Below are 17,761 nucleotides of genomic sequence, written 5' to 3' on the forward strand. Positions count from 1 at the left end.
GGCCTCCCTTCAATATTATGACAATGTCAGATGAAGCAAAATCTGCTATTGTGTTACCATTATTTTATACACAGGGAAGAGATCTATATGACAGGCAGAAGTGCTTCCTAGCACCCAAAACCAAGTACAAACTGGATCCCAACTTCATGTTGAGACTTGGAATATGCCTCTTTCTTGATCTTTCCCACCTATGCCCCACCTATGACCTGTTTTGTGAGCTAGAAGGAACTTGCCAGTCTTCTTGCTTCACATGACCAGCTCCGAGGGAATATTGCACAGTACACCTGTCCTGCTGTTCACAGGCTACAGAAATCACTTCAGGTCACATGGAGTCCATGGCAATTTCAGAGATTGAACCATTGAGATAGTAATCTACAGTCTCAGTCCAGTACTTCAATCACACAACACACCTAGCTATAGTAAGTCACAGAAACCCACAGATGCAAGAGACTGATAGGAACTTCTTTTTATTGACAGCCTGTCACCAGAGGATAACCTGCTAGGCATTCCAGAGAAATAATTGATGTTACCACACCTCACAAACATACATTTTTCTCTGAAGCACTTTTTTTTAAATGTCAAAAGTCTCATATGCAACTGTGTCCCATACAAGGAGACAATATAATTATATGCAAAGGATGACAAGCAAAAAACAGTATATATGGGCCTAACTTCTCAATTAAATCACTTTTTGAGGAAAAGACATGGCTGTCATGTCAGAATTTGATCTTGACAACACACCTACCAAGCCCAAGTTACCATAAAAAAGCTTTACATTGTGCTCAAGAACACCTTGAAGGCTGCTCCAATAAACACATTTGTTTTTTTGATTTGTTTTATTATCAGTGGCTGTTCAATCCCACAGAGAACCATCACTCACAAGAGAAAGGCACATGGAAGCCTGCACTAATACAGTCCACACTTTGAGCAGAAGACATCTTAGCTTGCTTCAGATTTGTAATAAGGCAATCAAGTGAATTCAAAGTCAGATGTTGGCACATGTTAAGTATGCCCTGGATTGTGTGGAAAAATACATGACTGCCACCATCACCTGAAGGAAGACATCCTTATATTGATTTATTGTCCTGACTCTTAAATCACTGTATCAGTCTCAAAGCACATAAAACTATGTACATGCTTGTATGTGGTGACTGGCTGGAGCTCTAGTTAAACACAAAAAAACCCCCAAAAAAACAAAACAAAACAAAACAAAACAAAAAAAAAAAAAAGCAAGCATCGATTTCAGGTTGTAAAGGCCAGAGGCTGATAATTTCTTTGAAGAATTCCAGCCATTGTCTGAGGCATGAGGGACAAAATCTACCAGCTCTGTAAATTTGGATAAAAGAAGAAGAACAATTTTTTTATCACCTGTTTATCTGGAATGGATAAATTGACTAGATTCAGAAGTAATGCCATCTAAAAGTTTCTTTAGTACCAGCTTGTGGATGCAAATGAAACCTAGGGATTTTTTGTACATTTCAATAAATGAGGTTTCAACACTTTCAGTCCCAATATACCGACATCCCTTTAACAGTCTTAAAAAACCTGCTTTTTATGGAGAGCTGCCATAGTCACACATATGTAATAACAAATGATTTTCAGCTTCTCATTTTCAAGAACATTAACTTCATCATGACAAAGAGCAAGCTCCTTAGAAAGGCACAGCAGGTCCGTAAATGCCATTTTTAAAGTTCAGAAAAAGATAATTAACAGACTGAAAATGTCACAAAAGATGAGACCAAGACAGTTAGGCATTTCAAGATTTCCTAAGTAACCACAGGAGTTACATCTTTTCTCAGTGTATGTAGTCCTGCTAATAATGTGAAACTGTATCTGCAAGTTTAGAATTTCTTATTTAAGTGTGAAGATTAGGACTTAGTAGTTTGTTTCTCTCTTCAGATTAATGATTACATTCAGTTATGATAGTACTGAAATGCTATTGGTATTATAATATTAATAGACACTTGCATATATATGAGAAAAAAAATCCTCAGAAGATAAAAAAAAAAAAGGCTGATTGTAGACCATAGCATGGCTATGTAAAACAATCTAAAGACCAATGAAATATTAGTGACCAACTGTTGCTCACTATTGGCAACAGAACAGATTTTACATTGGAAAAATATACAAACTATATTCAAAATACAACAATTTCAAAATATTTTATTGAAATTAGCATAAAAAAGATTTTGAAGGTTATTTCTCAATTGGTTATTTCTAAATATTAATGAAAAAGTAGTGGTTCATTTCCAAGAATCTCCACCATAAAGTTATGTACTTTAGGAGCCTTTTGTTTTTCTAATCATTGCTTCCATCATATCCCACTGCTCTTTGGTAACCTAACAAAAGAAAAGAGATTTTATTGGCATTTCATATAATACTTGCACATCAAAGTATCTAAATGTAAAATAGTGAACAAGGAAATTAATACCTTCTTCAAAGCATTGAATTCTCCTGCCATAGAAACATATTCTCCACCATCCATTCTGATAACCTAGAAAGAGCACAAACAGTGTATTTAGGAATTGTGTGATTTCTGCAATATTCCCTTGTTATGAACTGTGAAAATAAATTTTACTGATTTGGGTGAAAAATGCCCATACTCAAAATAATGCAATGCAGTCACTTTTAAAAGTTCTTTTTAAAGGTGCTAACAACCATGCCCTACACTTAAAAGGTGACTAATACTTGTGAGGAATTTAAAATCAAGATGTTCTGCTTCATTTCTGAAACCAGGGGTTTGAAAAAATATCAGCAATACTCACACCATCATCAGGTTAATTGTACAAACAAGATCAACTCACTGCTCCATTAACCCAGCTTGCATAATCACTGCAGAAATAAGCAGCAAGATTTGCAATTTCTTCTATAGTACCCAGACGACCACAGGGAATCCTCTCAATCATCATCTTCTCAAATGCGCCTGTTGGGTCAAGGCGGCTAAAAGCACCCTGAGAATTAAAAGGAACATTAAAAAAAAAGTTATAACAACATCAAAAAATAAAATCCAATAGAGCTTTGACTCCACACACACAATATGGAAGTTAATATTTGTGAGTAAGCTGTCTACACCCTAATTGTCAGTAGAATGAAAAAGAAAGAAGTAGAAAAGAAAAGCAATTTATCCCTGTTGAACTGATATGCATCTACTGATGATAAGTTGGAATTTAATCCATTTGGGATAGTCACCCACCATCTATCTGTGAAAAACAAAAGGATTTAATCATCTTATTTTCCTCAAACACCCTAGATAAACATTTGAGAAAATAACCAAAACTCAAAATTGCTGCATGGACAGAGGAGAGGAACAAGAGGAGAAGAGGAACAGTAAAGTGACCAAAAATAAATTATAGGTGACTGAGTAAATAAAATGGAAAAGAAAAAAACATCAAGTTCAGTTAAATTGCAGCAACTGCTAAAGCTAAAGGAAGTCATTGGAAGCTTTAGTACTTGAATAGCTTAAAATGGCACAGGAAATAAAAGGAGTTTTTCTGCTCCTCCACAAGGAAATAGCCGCCTCATTCAAAATCAGAAATGTATCAGTAACATTTATGTTAAATTACTGGAGTTATGATTTAAAGCACATTGTAATTCATGTAATCATGGCTGCAAGCATGCCATTTAAGTCTTCTATTGCCATGTTTTTAATTGCCACTTTATAAGCCTAAGAGTGTTGTGCTTGTATACCTTATTCTTTTCCCATCATGACTTAAAACAGTTATGCTTTAAAGCCATTGATACTCCCCCTAAGGCAGAAACCCTTGATTTTGCAATATGCTCTCTGCCTTTTTATGCTTTCAGGGAAATTTCAGGTTGGAATCATACACCAAATGTAGCCTTTTATTAACACACATTATCCCAAACAGATTATACACTATTAGTTCAAAAAAGGAACATTAACTGGAGGTAGCATTACAGACACTTAAACCCCGTAACTTGCCAAATGTTTTTCTTCTACTCTTACTTAAAAATACACAAGATTGTAGAACTTTTGGTCTGATCCTCTAATGGTATTTCAACATTCTTATAATTCTGCTAATTCTGCCACTTATTTTTCTTTTTAGTGAAAAGAGTTAAAACTAAGTGTTCCAGTGTAGCATCTAAAACAGACAAGAGGGGGAAAAGGAAAGAATAGTAAATAAAACAAACACACAAAAAAGTAAAAAAGAACCAACTCTGTACCCCTATTCCCAAAACAACAGCAAAACCAACTGTGAAATATTTTATGGAAGAAGTAATACCATTATTAGTTGTTAGTGCTCATAATCATAATAATTTGATTCAATGGGAAATGGATCCTTCTTTCTCTTCTTGCAGGACTGCTTTCTTTATTCTTCCTGTTCCAGCTCTCTGGGTTACTTCCTTCAAACCCTTCAGTCCTCCTTCTCACTCACTTCAAAGCTTCTCATTTCCTTGCCAACTTAGTTTTTCTCTTTCTAGTTTTGAGATTTTCAACAAAACTAGTGAGATTCTGTTCTCATATACCTAAAAGAGATTCTAAGATTTTGGAATGTTTCAGATGTTATATTTAAAAATTAGGAGTTAGGCAGAAACAGGAACTTTACTCCAACAACTGTAAAGATTCACTCCACTTGACAAACTAAGTATACAGAAATAAGAATCATCCTTAAGTACTTTGATATATCAATTCTTTGAAACACTAAAAAAAGAGGTTCTGTTTATATCAAGTGTAGTAGAAGGGACAGTGGCAGGTCTCAGAAGTTCAAAAAATCCTATTTTATAAAAAGACTAAGAGGGAAGTGTGTTCAATATTCCAGCATTGTCTTGACTATCAAGGAAATCCTATTAGAATTTACAGCTACAGAAAAGTTAGACTGTTGTGAAGTTAGGTCTGTACTACAAAGCACATTCAAGGCTGTGTTTCACTTCATGCCATGTACCTTTGTTTTTATTGGACCTGGTTGAATCACATTGAATCTCATGCCATATCTACCCCATTCAGCCGCAAGAGACCTAAAAATTCATTAACAGAATGCATCAATATTTTAAACACAATATTGTAATCCTATTCAAAAGAAATTAAAATTTAATCAAATGTGTAAATATTAGAACATTCCTGAAGCAGACAATTTATGCTTAAAGGGATTTTTTGTGCTTAACAAAATTATTTCAGAGAAGTAAAAAAAATCTCATTCACCAATAGAGGAATATTGACTTAACAGAGGAATCATAGGTAAAGTAGGGTGAAGGAGCAATTCTTTCTCCCTTGCAAATCACAGATGGTGTTGGCATCCAAATTCCTTACCAAACAACCGTTAGGCCATCATCTTTCTGTGGCAATTTCGACTATCCCACAAGTACACATTTCTAACATTTGCAACATAGCTCTCACATTATGTTTTCAAATAAAACAGAGGATACATTTTAAAATAGAACCACTAGAATAGTTTTGCTTTATGACATTTTCTCTGCATTTCTTTGGATATACCATAGTGAATGAATTAGCTGAGTCATAAAGTCTCTCTACACATTTCCGTTACAGCTCTGTAGAATAGAAATCAAGACCATTACTCAGTCCCTCATTTTCTTCCAGATACAGAATTCTAGTTACTAAAAGGCTTCAAATCTATTCAATTCTTTCTGCTGAAGTGCAGAGGAAAGATCTATGTGCTATGAAGGACTAGCCTGAAATTAAAAATGAGAGAAATCCTTTTGTTTGCTGAGCACAATGGATATGTCAACATGATACTCAGTGGATATATCAACATGATACTGTTCTGAACTAAGTAGAACTGCAGACTTTAATTTTAAATAGTGACAGGAAACAAATTTGTTGAGTAATCTAAACAGTGCTGAAGCCACACTATACTGCACCCAAAAAACAGGCATGTATTTTACTCAGACAAAAGAATGTAGAAGATGCTACAGAACTCAAACAGTCTCCCTCATAGCTGTCTTTAGGTGCTGGTTCACCAATGAGAATGCAAGAGAATCTGATTATCAAAACTCCGTGAAACAAACTTTGGAACTTGCAATTGCCAAAATAAGTAGTTCTACTTGTCCTTATCTCGGTCTTGTAAAAAAACCAGTAGCAGTTAATACTTCCCTTTGCAAGAAGCTGCCAGCATACTATTTTCTTGCTAGGATACTGGAGCCTGGATTGAACTCTTGTGGAACAGTGAAATAGGGGTCTACACTAATAAGCTCCATTTTTATAGACCAATTACCCCATCTTAAGGATGTGAAAATCAAAGCATACATTTTGCTGTATTACTCACTTGCTCATTGCTTCTACACCAGCTTTGGCAGAGGCACTTGGCAACACAAATCCTGAACCACTCTCTGCATAAATTGTTGTAATAGCCAGGAATGCTGCTCCTAGAAGGGGAAAAAACATTTAATAAACAACCCACACCACACAAACCAAACAACCCTGAAGATCAAACTCTCAAGTTCAGATAAAAGCAAGCTAAATGGTACAGATGTTTTCAGCTCAAGTGGTAGGGATACCTTTTCACTCTGGGCAGTGAAAAGGCCTTTTTAAAATATAGTGTTTGAAACTTTCTTTCCAAGCCTGTTTATTTCAGTTTCCTCTTCTTTTGCATGAGTGTTAAGAGAGTTGTTCTAGGTAAGTGCAAATAGCTATTGATTAGGCTCTGAAGGTCTAAGCCCTCAGACTTCCACTGATAATGAACTTAATGCATAAATTAGTCTAACTGGAGTGAAGGCCTAAGATCTTACAGTGTTTTTTCAGAAGCTGCCCTAGTCTAGTTGCCACTAACCAGACATTTTGCCCTAAATTCATCAATTACTGAGTGGGGGGAAAAAAACCCAAAAAACCAACAAAACAGAAAACAAACAAAAACAAACAAGGAAAACAATCAGCATTAACACTTAGGTTTGGCATAATCTCCAATTAACAGGTGAAGGCTTGAATTAACATTTATGCAGAAAAATAAAATATTTTAAAGAAATTTCCAGAAGTTTTTTTCTGCAGCAGAGCCAATTACAGAGTGAACCTGCATAACTTTTCATGTTATTATCAAAACAAACTCCTTTATAAAAGAACTACTTTCTTTTATATGCTGTATTTTGTAACAGATTTAGCAAAAAAACATTCTAGAATAGAATGGAAACTGCAACTGCTTATTTAATCTTTCTTTTATAGAATCCTGCAAATTATGTCTGATCAATGACTGGCATGAGCTTACTGTAGCTGGGAAATGAAGGACAAGGGAAGACAGTTCACTGCTTACGTCATAGTAACTAAAATAACTGTTCTACTTACTATATTTCAAAAATAATTTCATTAAAATAGCTGCCCAGGGAATATTTCTAAAACAATATACACTACTGATAGATTGGATGTAAGTAGACTCAGGTAAAAAATTACAGTAATATAACACAAGAGAAACTAAAGAGAACCAAAAACAAGCACTAATTGAAATGCCAGCAGATATCCAGAAATCATGGGACCTGTTTATAAAAAAAGAGTCTTCACTGAGAGACTTTGAAAGGCAAACAATCCTAGAACAACTTTGCAGTTATCTAGAGATGATTGTTAATTACACATTTTGTAGAATTAAACCACTGATTTTCTTTTTAAATATAGGTTAAATAGATGTAAGCTAGGTGAACTTAACACAGAAGCAAGAATAACTGAGAAATTTACAGCTCTGATATTTAAAGAACACTTCAGCTCATATACAACTTTTATTTATAAAGCCTATATTCACAAAATGGACAATAACTGATCAATTAGTTCCTCTAACTTTGTAAAAATAACTAACATGCTAGCAGATTACAAATTCATTTTAAATACCAGCACAAATTTGCAGTCTAAAAGCAGAGAACTTTTATTTACTAAATTAGACTTAATGTAGGTCACACTGCAGACCTAAAGGACATCCCAGTGTTCTAGAAACTGTCAGATTCCTAGTGTCCTCACAGACTGCTCTAAAATATCTGCACTAGGTAGCATCGCTTTAGAAACTAAGGCATCTGCTCAAACTAAAAAACCACAAGCAAATACAAAGAAAATGAAGGTGAGAAGACAAACACGTACATATGACTTACAAAAACATGCCTTAAAGAAAGCCTTAAACAAAAAGTCTTATTTACAGATGGACTTCCCTAGAAAGAAGACATGCAAGTAATAGCAAAAGAAATTCAAATGTTTTGGAAGCTTAGAAGTCCAAGAAAGAGAGACAACATGAAGGTGAATGACATCTGGATTTTACCAAATTTGAGGATGGAAGTAAGGAAAGTAATGTTGTTTTCATTCAACAACAGCAAAAACAAAAGCATATTTTATTTCATATATATTTCACATTACTATATGGGCACACCACATGCATCTAGAAGACCACAAGGCAACCTATTTCAGTGGTCTGCCATAATGATATAGTAAGTCATAGCTGGGGATGGGTTTCTCATGTGGGAATATCAGCACTAGAATGGTGGAAATGAATTTTTCATGTGCTGCTAAAATAGAGAGGGGACACACTTGTATACTAACAAAAACTGTTACAGAGCCACTGAAACAATATTAACTTCATATTGTTATAATTAAATAGTATAAGCTCATGGAATACTTTTTAGAGAGGATTTTGAAGAAATTAATTCAGAAGGTGAAGAAATGAAGAAACTAATTCAGAGGTTAAAGAAATTCCAGTGTAAATACAAAAGTAGTATTCCAACACAGTGGCTGTACCTAGAAAACAGGGCTCAGTAGTGAGGGCACATTGAAAACCAAAATTATATCTCCCTGCTTTTAAATGAATTTGACATTATATTATGCTGATCTCATAAAATAAACTCCTTCTTTTTCAATTTATAACTGGAACGTAAAATGAAAGCAGTTCTTTGTAAATAATCTATGATATAGCATAGAAGGGCATACATCACCTTTCCTTTTAAAACAATAATCTGTTTAAATAAATCTTTGGCTAAATAGTATATAAAGGACTGTCATATTTTTAAGGTGAAACTGTGATATTGAATTAAACTTCTAGGTAGTCCAGAATTAAGAATGAAACCTGGGAAAATAAAATCCAATACTGATTTCAATTTCAAAGTTCTTTTTCAAATGACCTCAAACGTAATATTCTCTAGTACTATTAGTCATACAGCACAGCTGTAAATTTTATTTTACTGTGGGAGGAAAATTCAAAGGGATATCCTGACTTCTTGTTCATTTAAAGAAATATCCCATGTTCAGTTCAATGAAATTAACATACACAGAGAAAATTCAGAAGAAATAACAGCTTTTTTTGTTTTTTAACACAAAGCTTTATTTTTTAATTTTAAAAATGTTTTGCAACTAGAACTCTGCAATTAGATTTTTATATTCAGCCTCAGTTGGCCTCTGGGTCCAACTGTAAGGCCTGGTACTACAATGAAGTAATTGTTAGCCAGATCTACTGTGTGATACTTAAGTACAGCTTTCACTGAAAAACTTCCTTTCTAGAAGAATATTAAAAATTGTATTTCTCTTCTCACATGAACTCTCAAAACTGGCTATAATGACAAGGCAAGCATAGCAAGTAATAGCATGTCACAATGCTTAAGATACCTTTTTTTACTTTAATGAGCTCCTTTCCAATTTCCAGAGTTACAAAGGCAGTACCATTAAGTACAATATCAGTTATTGTTTTCCAGGCATTAGCAGAAAGTCGTTCAGAAGGGGAAATAAAATTTCCAGCTGCATTGTTTATCACAACCTGAAACACATGAAGGAAAAGAGTTAACTAACAATAACTCTTCCAAAGAGAGACATAAGTAAAGAATTTAAAAGGAGCTTTTTAGGGGTTCCAGGGGACAAAAGTAAACATATGCTCATTGAATGAGGTATGGGGGGCATGGGAAGAGGGAGAAAAATCCAGAAGAAATTTTACCATCTGCAGCACAGATAAAGTATCAGTAACAGAAAATGGGCTGTATTTCCAAATTACTGTACTGAGTGTCCCAAGTGCATCCTAACAGAAAAGTTTGCTTCCATCAAATTCCTGCATCACATCTATTTAATCTAATGGATGCATGGGAAAGAAGCAAAAGGCAGCAACCTGATAACTGAAGTCTGGATGAAGTGACTGCTGTATAACAGGAATTCAAATCACTCGTGATGAGAATGTTATGATACAACATACTGCAAACAACCACTACAAAACTTCTGTTGAATAGATGTACCTCTGTCACTTCCTATGAACAATCATCAGGCAGAGGATTCTTTCACTTCAGGGGACTAAGCATCACATTAGCAGTATTTAAACCAAAACTTATGTAGCCAGATCTGGCATATTTAATAATATAATGTGTTGAAGAATATAATGATGTACTATTAATGGAATGGCACCTTGATTCATGTAGGTTTGCACATAAAACAATTTGTCCAGAAGAACTTCTGGGCTAAAGTCTAATGAAGATATTTGAATTTTCAATAACAAAACAGAGTACAGTACATATTACATGAATGTAAAACTAATAATATACAACAGCCAGAAATTATACATATAGAGAGCAAATTCAATTTAAAGGCATCCCTAAAATTTGAAGGAATAAAAATCCCAACACCTTGAGATACTAAGGAGGTTACTTGAATCACTAAATAAATACAGGAAAGACACAACAATAAAACTAGTGAACTAAGAACTGTACCATGTGATCTTTGAGGTACATAGGACTGCCAAAATAAGCCATGAAAAAAGAATGATTGCTTTCTAATTGGGAGTAACATTCTTGGGAATGGAATGAACAAAACAAAGCTGGAAGGACTTTCAAGTTACTGCCATTAACTTCTGTCTTTGAGATCTCATCTCACATGCAGTATGGCAGTGAGTGATACTCAGGATTCATAAACTAACATCTCATGTCTGCAACAAAGAGAAAAACTGGACAAAAAGAACTCAATATTCAATTTACTCTGCCATCTATCTTAAACACACAAAATATATGAAATTAAAGAGAAGGTAAATGCTTGCAAAGAACAAATCATGGAAAGCATTTATTCAGAAAATTACTGGTGCTCTAAAAATGTACTATACAGGAAGAAATCTCCTCCCTCTCTGCACACATGTAAAATCTTCATGATTTTCACTTAGGCCAAAAATTGCCTTAACTAACAGTCAAAATAATATCCAGAGAATCTTGTCTACAAATCAGGACAGTGAATTGCCTTATTTCTAGCACTGTTATAGCACACAGCTATATAGACCACAATTTCTCTACTTCTTACAATATTTAAAATTCAGTAGGTTCTCTACCACATCTGTAGGAAGCTCCTCCTGAATGCAAATTGTCGACAACAGACATACAATAATTTTAAATTTACAGTAAACAGTTTTAAATCTGTCCTTTACAATGATGCTACATCATCACACTTTCTATCAGCTAGCAGAATCCAAGTTGTTGTCTCACAATCACATCAGAATTTGGTGACATCATCTTTCAGACTCCACCAGATCACCCTCCTCACAATCTGATGTAAAGAGCTCTGTTGGCTTTTTGCCAAACTATAAAAAAAGCAGATGCTTGGCTTGACTGAAGACTTTTTTCTTCATTTTATGAGAACTTAATCTTCAAATTGGAACCTTCCTTGTGTATATTAATAAGCTAAGCAAGGATCAAAGAAGACATTTATGCTTATTTCCATTCCTAATTTGTGAAGCATTGTGTTAAGATGTAATTCAGTAAACACAGGTAAATCACATTTTCAGGAGGATTTAAGGCCGATACTCTACTCCCTTAATTCAAAGAATGCCTCCAGAATTGTCCCATTATTTGAAATGAGATGTTAGACCTCAGAGTAAGGGTAGAAATGTTTTGTCTACTTGGGCACCAAATATTTTAAGAACCACAGGAACGGAGTAACTGGTCTAAATATGAATGTTAGCTTTATCTTGAAGTACTGCCACTGCTCTCTCTAGTGTCTTTTTAAATTCCATTAACTTTCTACCTTATTGAGTTTCTTCACACCTACTATGCAAAGTATTTTCAGTAATGAAGAATGAGTTCTTTCCCTAGGATACTTACATCAGGATGTCCTGCCAGTTGGATTGTTTCAGCAACAGCATTCTTAACTGAAACAGGATCTCTCACATCACACTGGATGGCATGAACCTAAAGAATAATGGAAAGGCAGTTTTAAGACTTAAAAACTGTATCATTCATAAATTAAACAAGTCCATAGAAGTATACAAATGCAAAAAAATCCAATAAAATGTAGAGTATAATATGTAACATATTCATAATTCTGTAAAAATTTACCTTATTCCCTGTTTTAGAAGAAATTTCATCTGCTGTTCCTTTCAAAACATCCAGCTTCCTAGAAATAATCATTAACATCCCTTATGTCAGTTAAATGCAATTACCATTTAGATTACTAAAATCTTTTTTTTCTGAGCAAATATGAACTGCAACTTAAAATATCTGTGTGTGCACATGCATGTTGCTGATTTTCATCAATTAAAAGTATGATTAAGACTATGCTTAACCAGTAACTTTCTGAAAGAAAACTTTAGGTAATTTATGGTTAGTGCTACTTTAAACCAACTCAGAAGTGACAATGGTTAAGAGACTCTAAAGGTAAACAACATATGATAAGCCAGAAAAAAAGCACACAATCATAACAAACTTAGTTTCAGCTACTACTCTACTAGTATTAATAACAGATATACATATTCACATTTGAAACTAAACAAATTACTATTAGGATGAATGTCACACCACTTCTGTTTATTTTGATTTAAAATGAGATTGTTTTTCTAGACTTTACTGAAGTGCTTCTAGACTCAACTGCAGTACTTGAGAGCTGTAGAAAATCATCATTAAAGGAAAATCAGGGCTCTTGTTGAAAGTCAGAAGAGGAATGGATTTAATTCTTTATTGTAATTTAATCTGTATCAAGAACACCTGTATTAATAACATTTATTACTGTTCAATACTGCCCACTGCACATTTTTGTTGTCTTTAAGGCTTTAGTTGAATTTATGCCTAATATTTGAGGTTGTTCATTTTGCTGCCACATTTCACAAAAATGTGCTTAGTTTATTTCTTCCTACTGATTTTTATACCATTAAACATTTGCAGATAAATCTGCAAGTTTCTAGAATCCACAATATGACACTGTAATTTAAACGTGTACTGCAACAGAATAAATAGAATAATTTTTTCTGGTTTGTAAAGAAGAAAACATCTATTCAGCAGTCAGTACTAAGTGAAAGTTCTAAAACATCTTCATTAATATTTACCGGCTTGCTATAACACACTTGGCACCTAAACTGGACAAAGCTGTTGTCATCCCTTTGCCAAGCCCAGTACCTCCACCAGTTATAAAGGCCACTTTCCCTTGGAAGGTATTTGGTGGCAACATCACTTTTTGAAGAGGTGAGAAGAATGCAGCTTGTGGTGCACTGCTCTCTTGATGCAGCACATTGGGCCCACGGCTGAAAAACTGAAAGAAAAAAACCCAGAAAAGTTAGTTTCTTCACCTTTCTGTATGCAGGACTGCTACACAAGATCAGATTTTCCTATGGCAATGGAGGTAACAATCATAACTCCCTTAGTATAAGTAAATATATATGAACATAAGAATGACTAGACTGCATTATACCAACACACGTGGGTCTTTACATAAACTATCACTAGACTAGGAAAGCACTTGAGCTATTTTTATATATTATAATGCAACTAGAGAACTACTGAAAAATACTTCAGTCATGCTTCTTGCTACTTCCTGCATTTTTTGTATCTATCACTTTTACTAAAGCATGTGGAAAACCATTACCAACTAATTACAGAAGAACTTGGGCATCAGATTGATATATGCACTGTAATTTATGCACAAACAAATCCATGTGATTTTAGGTTACATATGTATGTATTTACAAATTTAAAATCTTCAGTAATAGACTCATGATTTTGATCCTTTACTACTCCATCCAACCAAACCTTCTTCTTTACTGGAGAACAGGACAGAATCAAACTTCACAAGACCTGCCCTAATGGCCACTGGAGGTGCTAAGGAAACCAATGCCATCTCCCAGAAAAAACTGGGCAGGGTTAGGTTATCAGCATCACACTCTATCCCAGCAGAAATACCAGCTACAGTACATTAGCCTTGGAAGGATTAGTCCCTGCAAAAAGACACATGGTTGGAACATGTTTAAAAACAGACATGGAAAAAAAAAACCTCAGTATTACATATAGAAAACTATGCTAGTAAGAAAATACCCCACAAATGTAATGAGAAATCAGTGATGTCACCAAGAAAGTTGCAGCAAAAATAGCAAACAGGATATTTCTAGCATCCTAATATGCTAAACTAACTCAAGGCCTAATCTAAGTATTGAATTAAATGCCTTGGGACAGCAGCACTACAGTAATAATTGAGAAATTCCCCTATTATTTAAAAGACAGAAGTTATCACAACCTGAAGCTGCAAATGCTTCTAAGTTTAACAAAACTAGATTTACTTTATTTTTGATGTGCAAAGCAATTATAAGACTAAGTTATACTAATTCACATTTTGAACACTAAAATTAAGAGACAATACTTTTAATGGTAGATGATTACTCTGTACTTCCCACAGTTACAATGCATTGGGGGGTTCACATAGCTTGAAGTTGGCCTGCAGAAGTGTGCACATGAATCTTTCTGTGTGGTAATACATGTGCATTAGTAACTCAGGTGAACACAGAGAGAACAACCATGGAATTACACAGACAATTTAATACAACTTAAAGCATGGTGCTAAAAACATGAGGGTCACAGGCTCAATCCCCGTATGGGACATTCACTTAGGAGCTGGACTCAATCCTTGTGGGTACCTTCCAACTTCTGTGAAAATCTAAAATTGAATTGAATTGAAGAGTTGGAGCCACTACACAGGACAAAATTCAGAAAGCAAAGCTTGAACCAGAGCTAGAACTATTACATTTGTAAAACACTGCTGTTATTGAATTCTCCCAGTGAAAATAAAATTTGCATGCTTTCACGGAGTACCAGGATACTATTAAGCCTCCAGGAAAGGGAAATGTGAAGGTTCTCTTTTGGGACTTTCTTAGTAGCCCCCTGCTCATCTCTCTTCAGGAAAAAAGCTCCCTCTGGAGAATTTCAGCTCACAGCAGAGCTGAAAATCAAGATGGCATTTGGACTCCCCCTTCCTTCAGGACATGGAGATAACCCCCATGAGTGCTGAGACTCCCTGATCAGGTGCTCTGGCAGTGACAGACACAGCCCAGTCTTCTTGCCCTCCATGAAAATAACACTGCAAGCAGCTTTCCTTCTGCTCCAGGCAGGAAGATTAGGACATGCCATAACAGAGGAAAGCAGAACACTGCACCAAGACTAATAAAGTATGGCAATGATAACAGCCAGTAAAGCTGGTATAATTGAGCAATCTTTTAGTCAGACTGCTATCAGCTCCTTACTGGCTTGCACAAGAGGCTTCTATGACAGCATCCATGCAATTTAATCATTCCACTGCTTAAGGCTGAGATTTTAAATTAAATCTCAGGTGTAAACAGAGATATAAAGAAGCCAGTAAACAACTTAAAAAAACCAAACATCAAACACACAAATCACTGACAAACCAAAAAACAACCCTCACCCAGGGGGTGAAAGTGAATTGTGAAATAAATGCAGAAAGCCATCTCAGAAACAAAAGCAGTCGCTAGAAAGAAGCACCGTGCTTGTGGAGAAATCACTAGAAACGGCCTCCAGCAACATCCACACAGTCACAGAATCATAGAATGGCTTGGATTGGAAAGGACCTTAAAGATCATCTTGTTCCAACCCACCTGCCATAGGCAGGAACACCTTCCACTGTAACAGGTCGCCCAGAGATCCAACCTGGTCTTGAACACCTCCACAGATGGGGCATCCACAGCTTTTCTGGGCAACATGTCCGTACCTAACCTAAACACCCTCTTTCAATCTGAATCCATTCCCCCTTTTCTTGTCACTCCATGCCCTCGCAAAAAGTTCCCTTCCAGACTTCTTGTAGGCCCCCTTCAGGTACTGGAAGCCTGCCATAAAGCCAACTCGGTCACAAGTCAAGCCGCGCCGCTGCTCGGACAGCAACATTCCAGCCATTTACCTAAATGGACGGCCCTGCACAGCTGTGCTATCGGGGCCAAAGGGCGCCACGCTCAACGGGGTGACACGGCACGCCCGGCGGTGGGGCCGCAGGCCGTGTACCGGCAGCTCAGCCCGCGCCTCTGCGGGGCTCCGCGGCGGGCAGGGCCGGCAGCTGAGGAGAACCGAGGGGTGCCCCTTCCTGGTGCTTCCCTAACCCCGGCAGCGGGAACCGCAGAGCCCCGCCGTGCCCTCCCTCTGACGGGACACCGGCGCCCGGGCAGAGCCGGGGCGGCGGGGCAGCAGGTGGCGGAGCACATCCGCGGCGCCGCCCGTCCGCCCTCAGCCCGCCAGCCCAGGGAGCGCCTTACCCGCCCGGTGCCGAACGCGCAGGGGCCGCGCACCCCGCGCCGCCACAGCCCCGCCGCCGCTGCCGCCGCCATGTTCCGCGCCGCGCTCTGCGCCTGCTCCGTGGGGAGGAGCGGCGGGCGCCGGGCGAGCACCGAGAGCCGCGGGCGTCGGGGAACCGGCGAGACCGCCCCCGCCCCAGGTGCTGCAAAACGTAGAACATGTAAAAATTTTCTTTAAAAAGGACGGTCTTTGATCCTTGATCTTTGTATACTTTCAAGCCTAATCAACAAGAAAGGAGCAAACAAGTTCTAAGCGATGTCCAGGTGAAATACAAATTATTTATCGGTGGAATTGCCTTGCTAAGGCTTAGGGCTTGACATGTTTCAGTGATCTCAGACCTAGAGAGAGATTAACAAAACTTGGGAAGAGAGATGTACTACTGACACTGGACACAAAGAATACAGAATTTATGGGCTACAAGGGCATTTGGCAGAATCCCCATGATAAACAAAATCTAATAAAGGCAACTCTGCAACTTCGCTCAGATCAGCTCTGACTGGGTATTTCTGACAGGGGAGATTACCCACTGACCCAAAAGAAGAGAAAGACTGAGTATAAGGACTAAACGGCAGGAGAGGTGAGAGAATCATTAACTAAAGAACATAGAACGCTAATTAATGAGAGAACTGGGTAACTGGTAGGCAATGAACATGAATGCCCTTTTTTGCTAAAATGTTTAAATAGTAAAAAGTTTTGGTTTCCTTGTGCTGGCCGTGTGGATTTGTCACCCAACACGCCTTTCTGCACAGAACTATAAATAAATCAAATGTGGATTGGCCTCTTGCACACCAGGTGAAAAAACCTATTTTGGAACAACACAGGGGCACCTCGACCACAGCCACAGCGAGAGCCACAGCAGAGCGCCCGCCCCGACTCCGCCTCGGCTTCCCCCGGGCCCCGCCTCGGCTTCCCCCGGGCCCCGGGCCCCGCCCCAGCCCCCGGGCCCCTTCCCGGCCTCTTCCTGGCCCCGCCCCAGCCCCCGGGCCCCGCCCCAGCCCCCGGGCCCCGCCCCGGGCCCCGCCCCAGCACCCGGGCCCCGCCCCAGCCCCCCGGGCCCCGCCCCAGCCCCCGGGCCCCGCCCCAGCCCCCGGGCCCCGCCCCAGCCCCCGGGCCCCTTCCCGGCCTCTTCCCGGCCCCGCCCCAGCCCCGGCTCCGCCCTGGCCCCGTCTCGGCCTCGCCCCAGCCCTGGCCCCGCCCCCGGCCCCGCCTCTGCCCCGCCCGCCTCCGTCTCGGCCCAGCTCCCGGCCCCGCGCACGCGCGCCGGCCCACGGCTGCGGAGGTAGCGCGAGGCCAGTAGGCGGCGCCCTCGGTCGCG

The 17,761-nt window shown here is 38.1% G+C and overlaps 2 protein-coding genes across 2 annotated transcripts; one reads left to right on the top strand and one right to left on the bottom strand.

Moving 5' to 3' along the window:
• Nucleotides 1-451: 451 nt before the first annotated feature.
• Nucleotides 452-16,498, bottom strand: DECR1 (2,4-dienoyl-CoA reductase 1). Its single transcript, XM_066565557.1, has 10 exons — nt 16,407-16,498; nt 13,209-13,411; nt 12,226-12,283; nt 11,992-12,078; nt 9,536-9,683; nt 6,240-6,339; nt 4,902-4,974; nt 2,805-2,951; nt 2,432-2,494; nt 452-2,339 (listed from the first exon to the last, which is right to left on the bottom strand). Exons 1-10 carry the CDS (start codon nt 16,476-16,478, stop codon nt 2,280-2,282), a joined length of 1,011 nt encoding a protein of 336 aa, XP_066421654.1. The 5' UTR covers nt 16,479-16,498; the 3' UTR covers nt 452-2,279.
• LOC136555794 (basic proline-rich protein-like) lies at nt 16,477-17,729 on the top strand. Its single transcript, XM_066548848.1, has 2 exons — nt 16,477-16,606; nt 17,239-17,729. Exons 1-2 carry the CDS (start codon nt 16,477-16,479, stop codon nt 17,727-17,729), a joined length of 621 nt encoding a protein of 206 aa, XP_066404945.1.
• The last annotated feature ends 32 nt before the right edge of the window (nt 17,730-17,761 follow it).

Source organism: Molothrus aeneus, chromosome 1 (genome assembly GCF_037042795.1).
Source record: "Molothrus aeneus isolate 106 chromosome 1, BPBGC_Maene_1.0, whole genome shotgun sequence".
NCBI classification, from domain to species: domain Eukaryota; kingdom Metazoa; phylum Chordata; class Aves; order Passeriformes; family Icteridae; genus Molothrus; species Molothrus aeneus.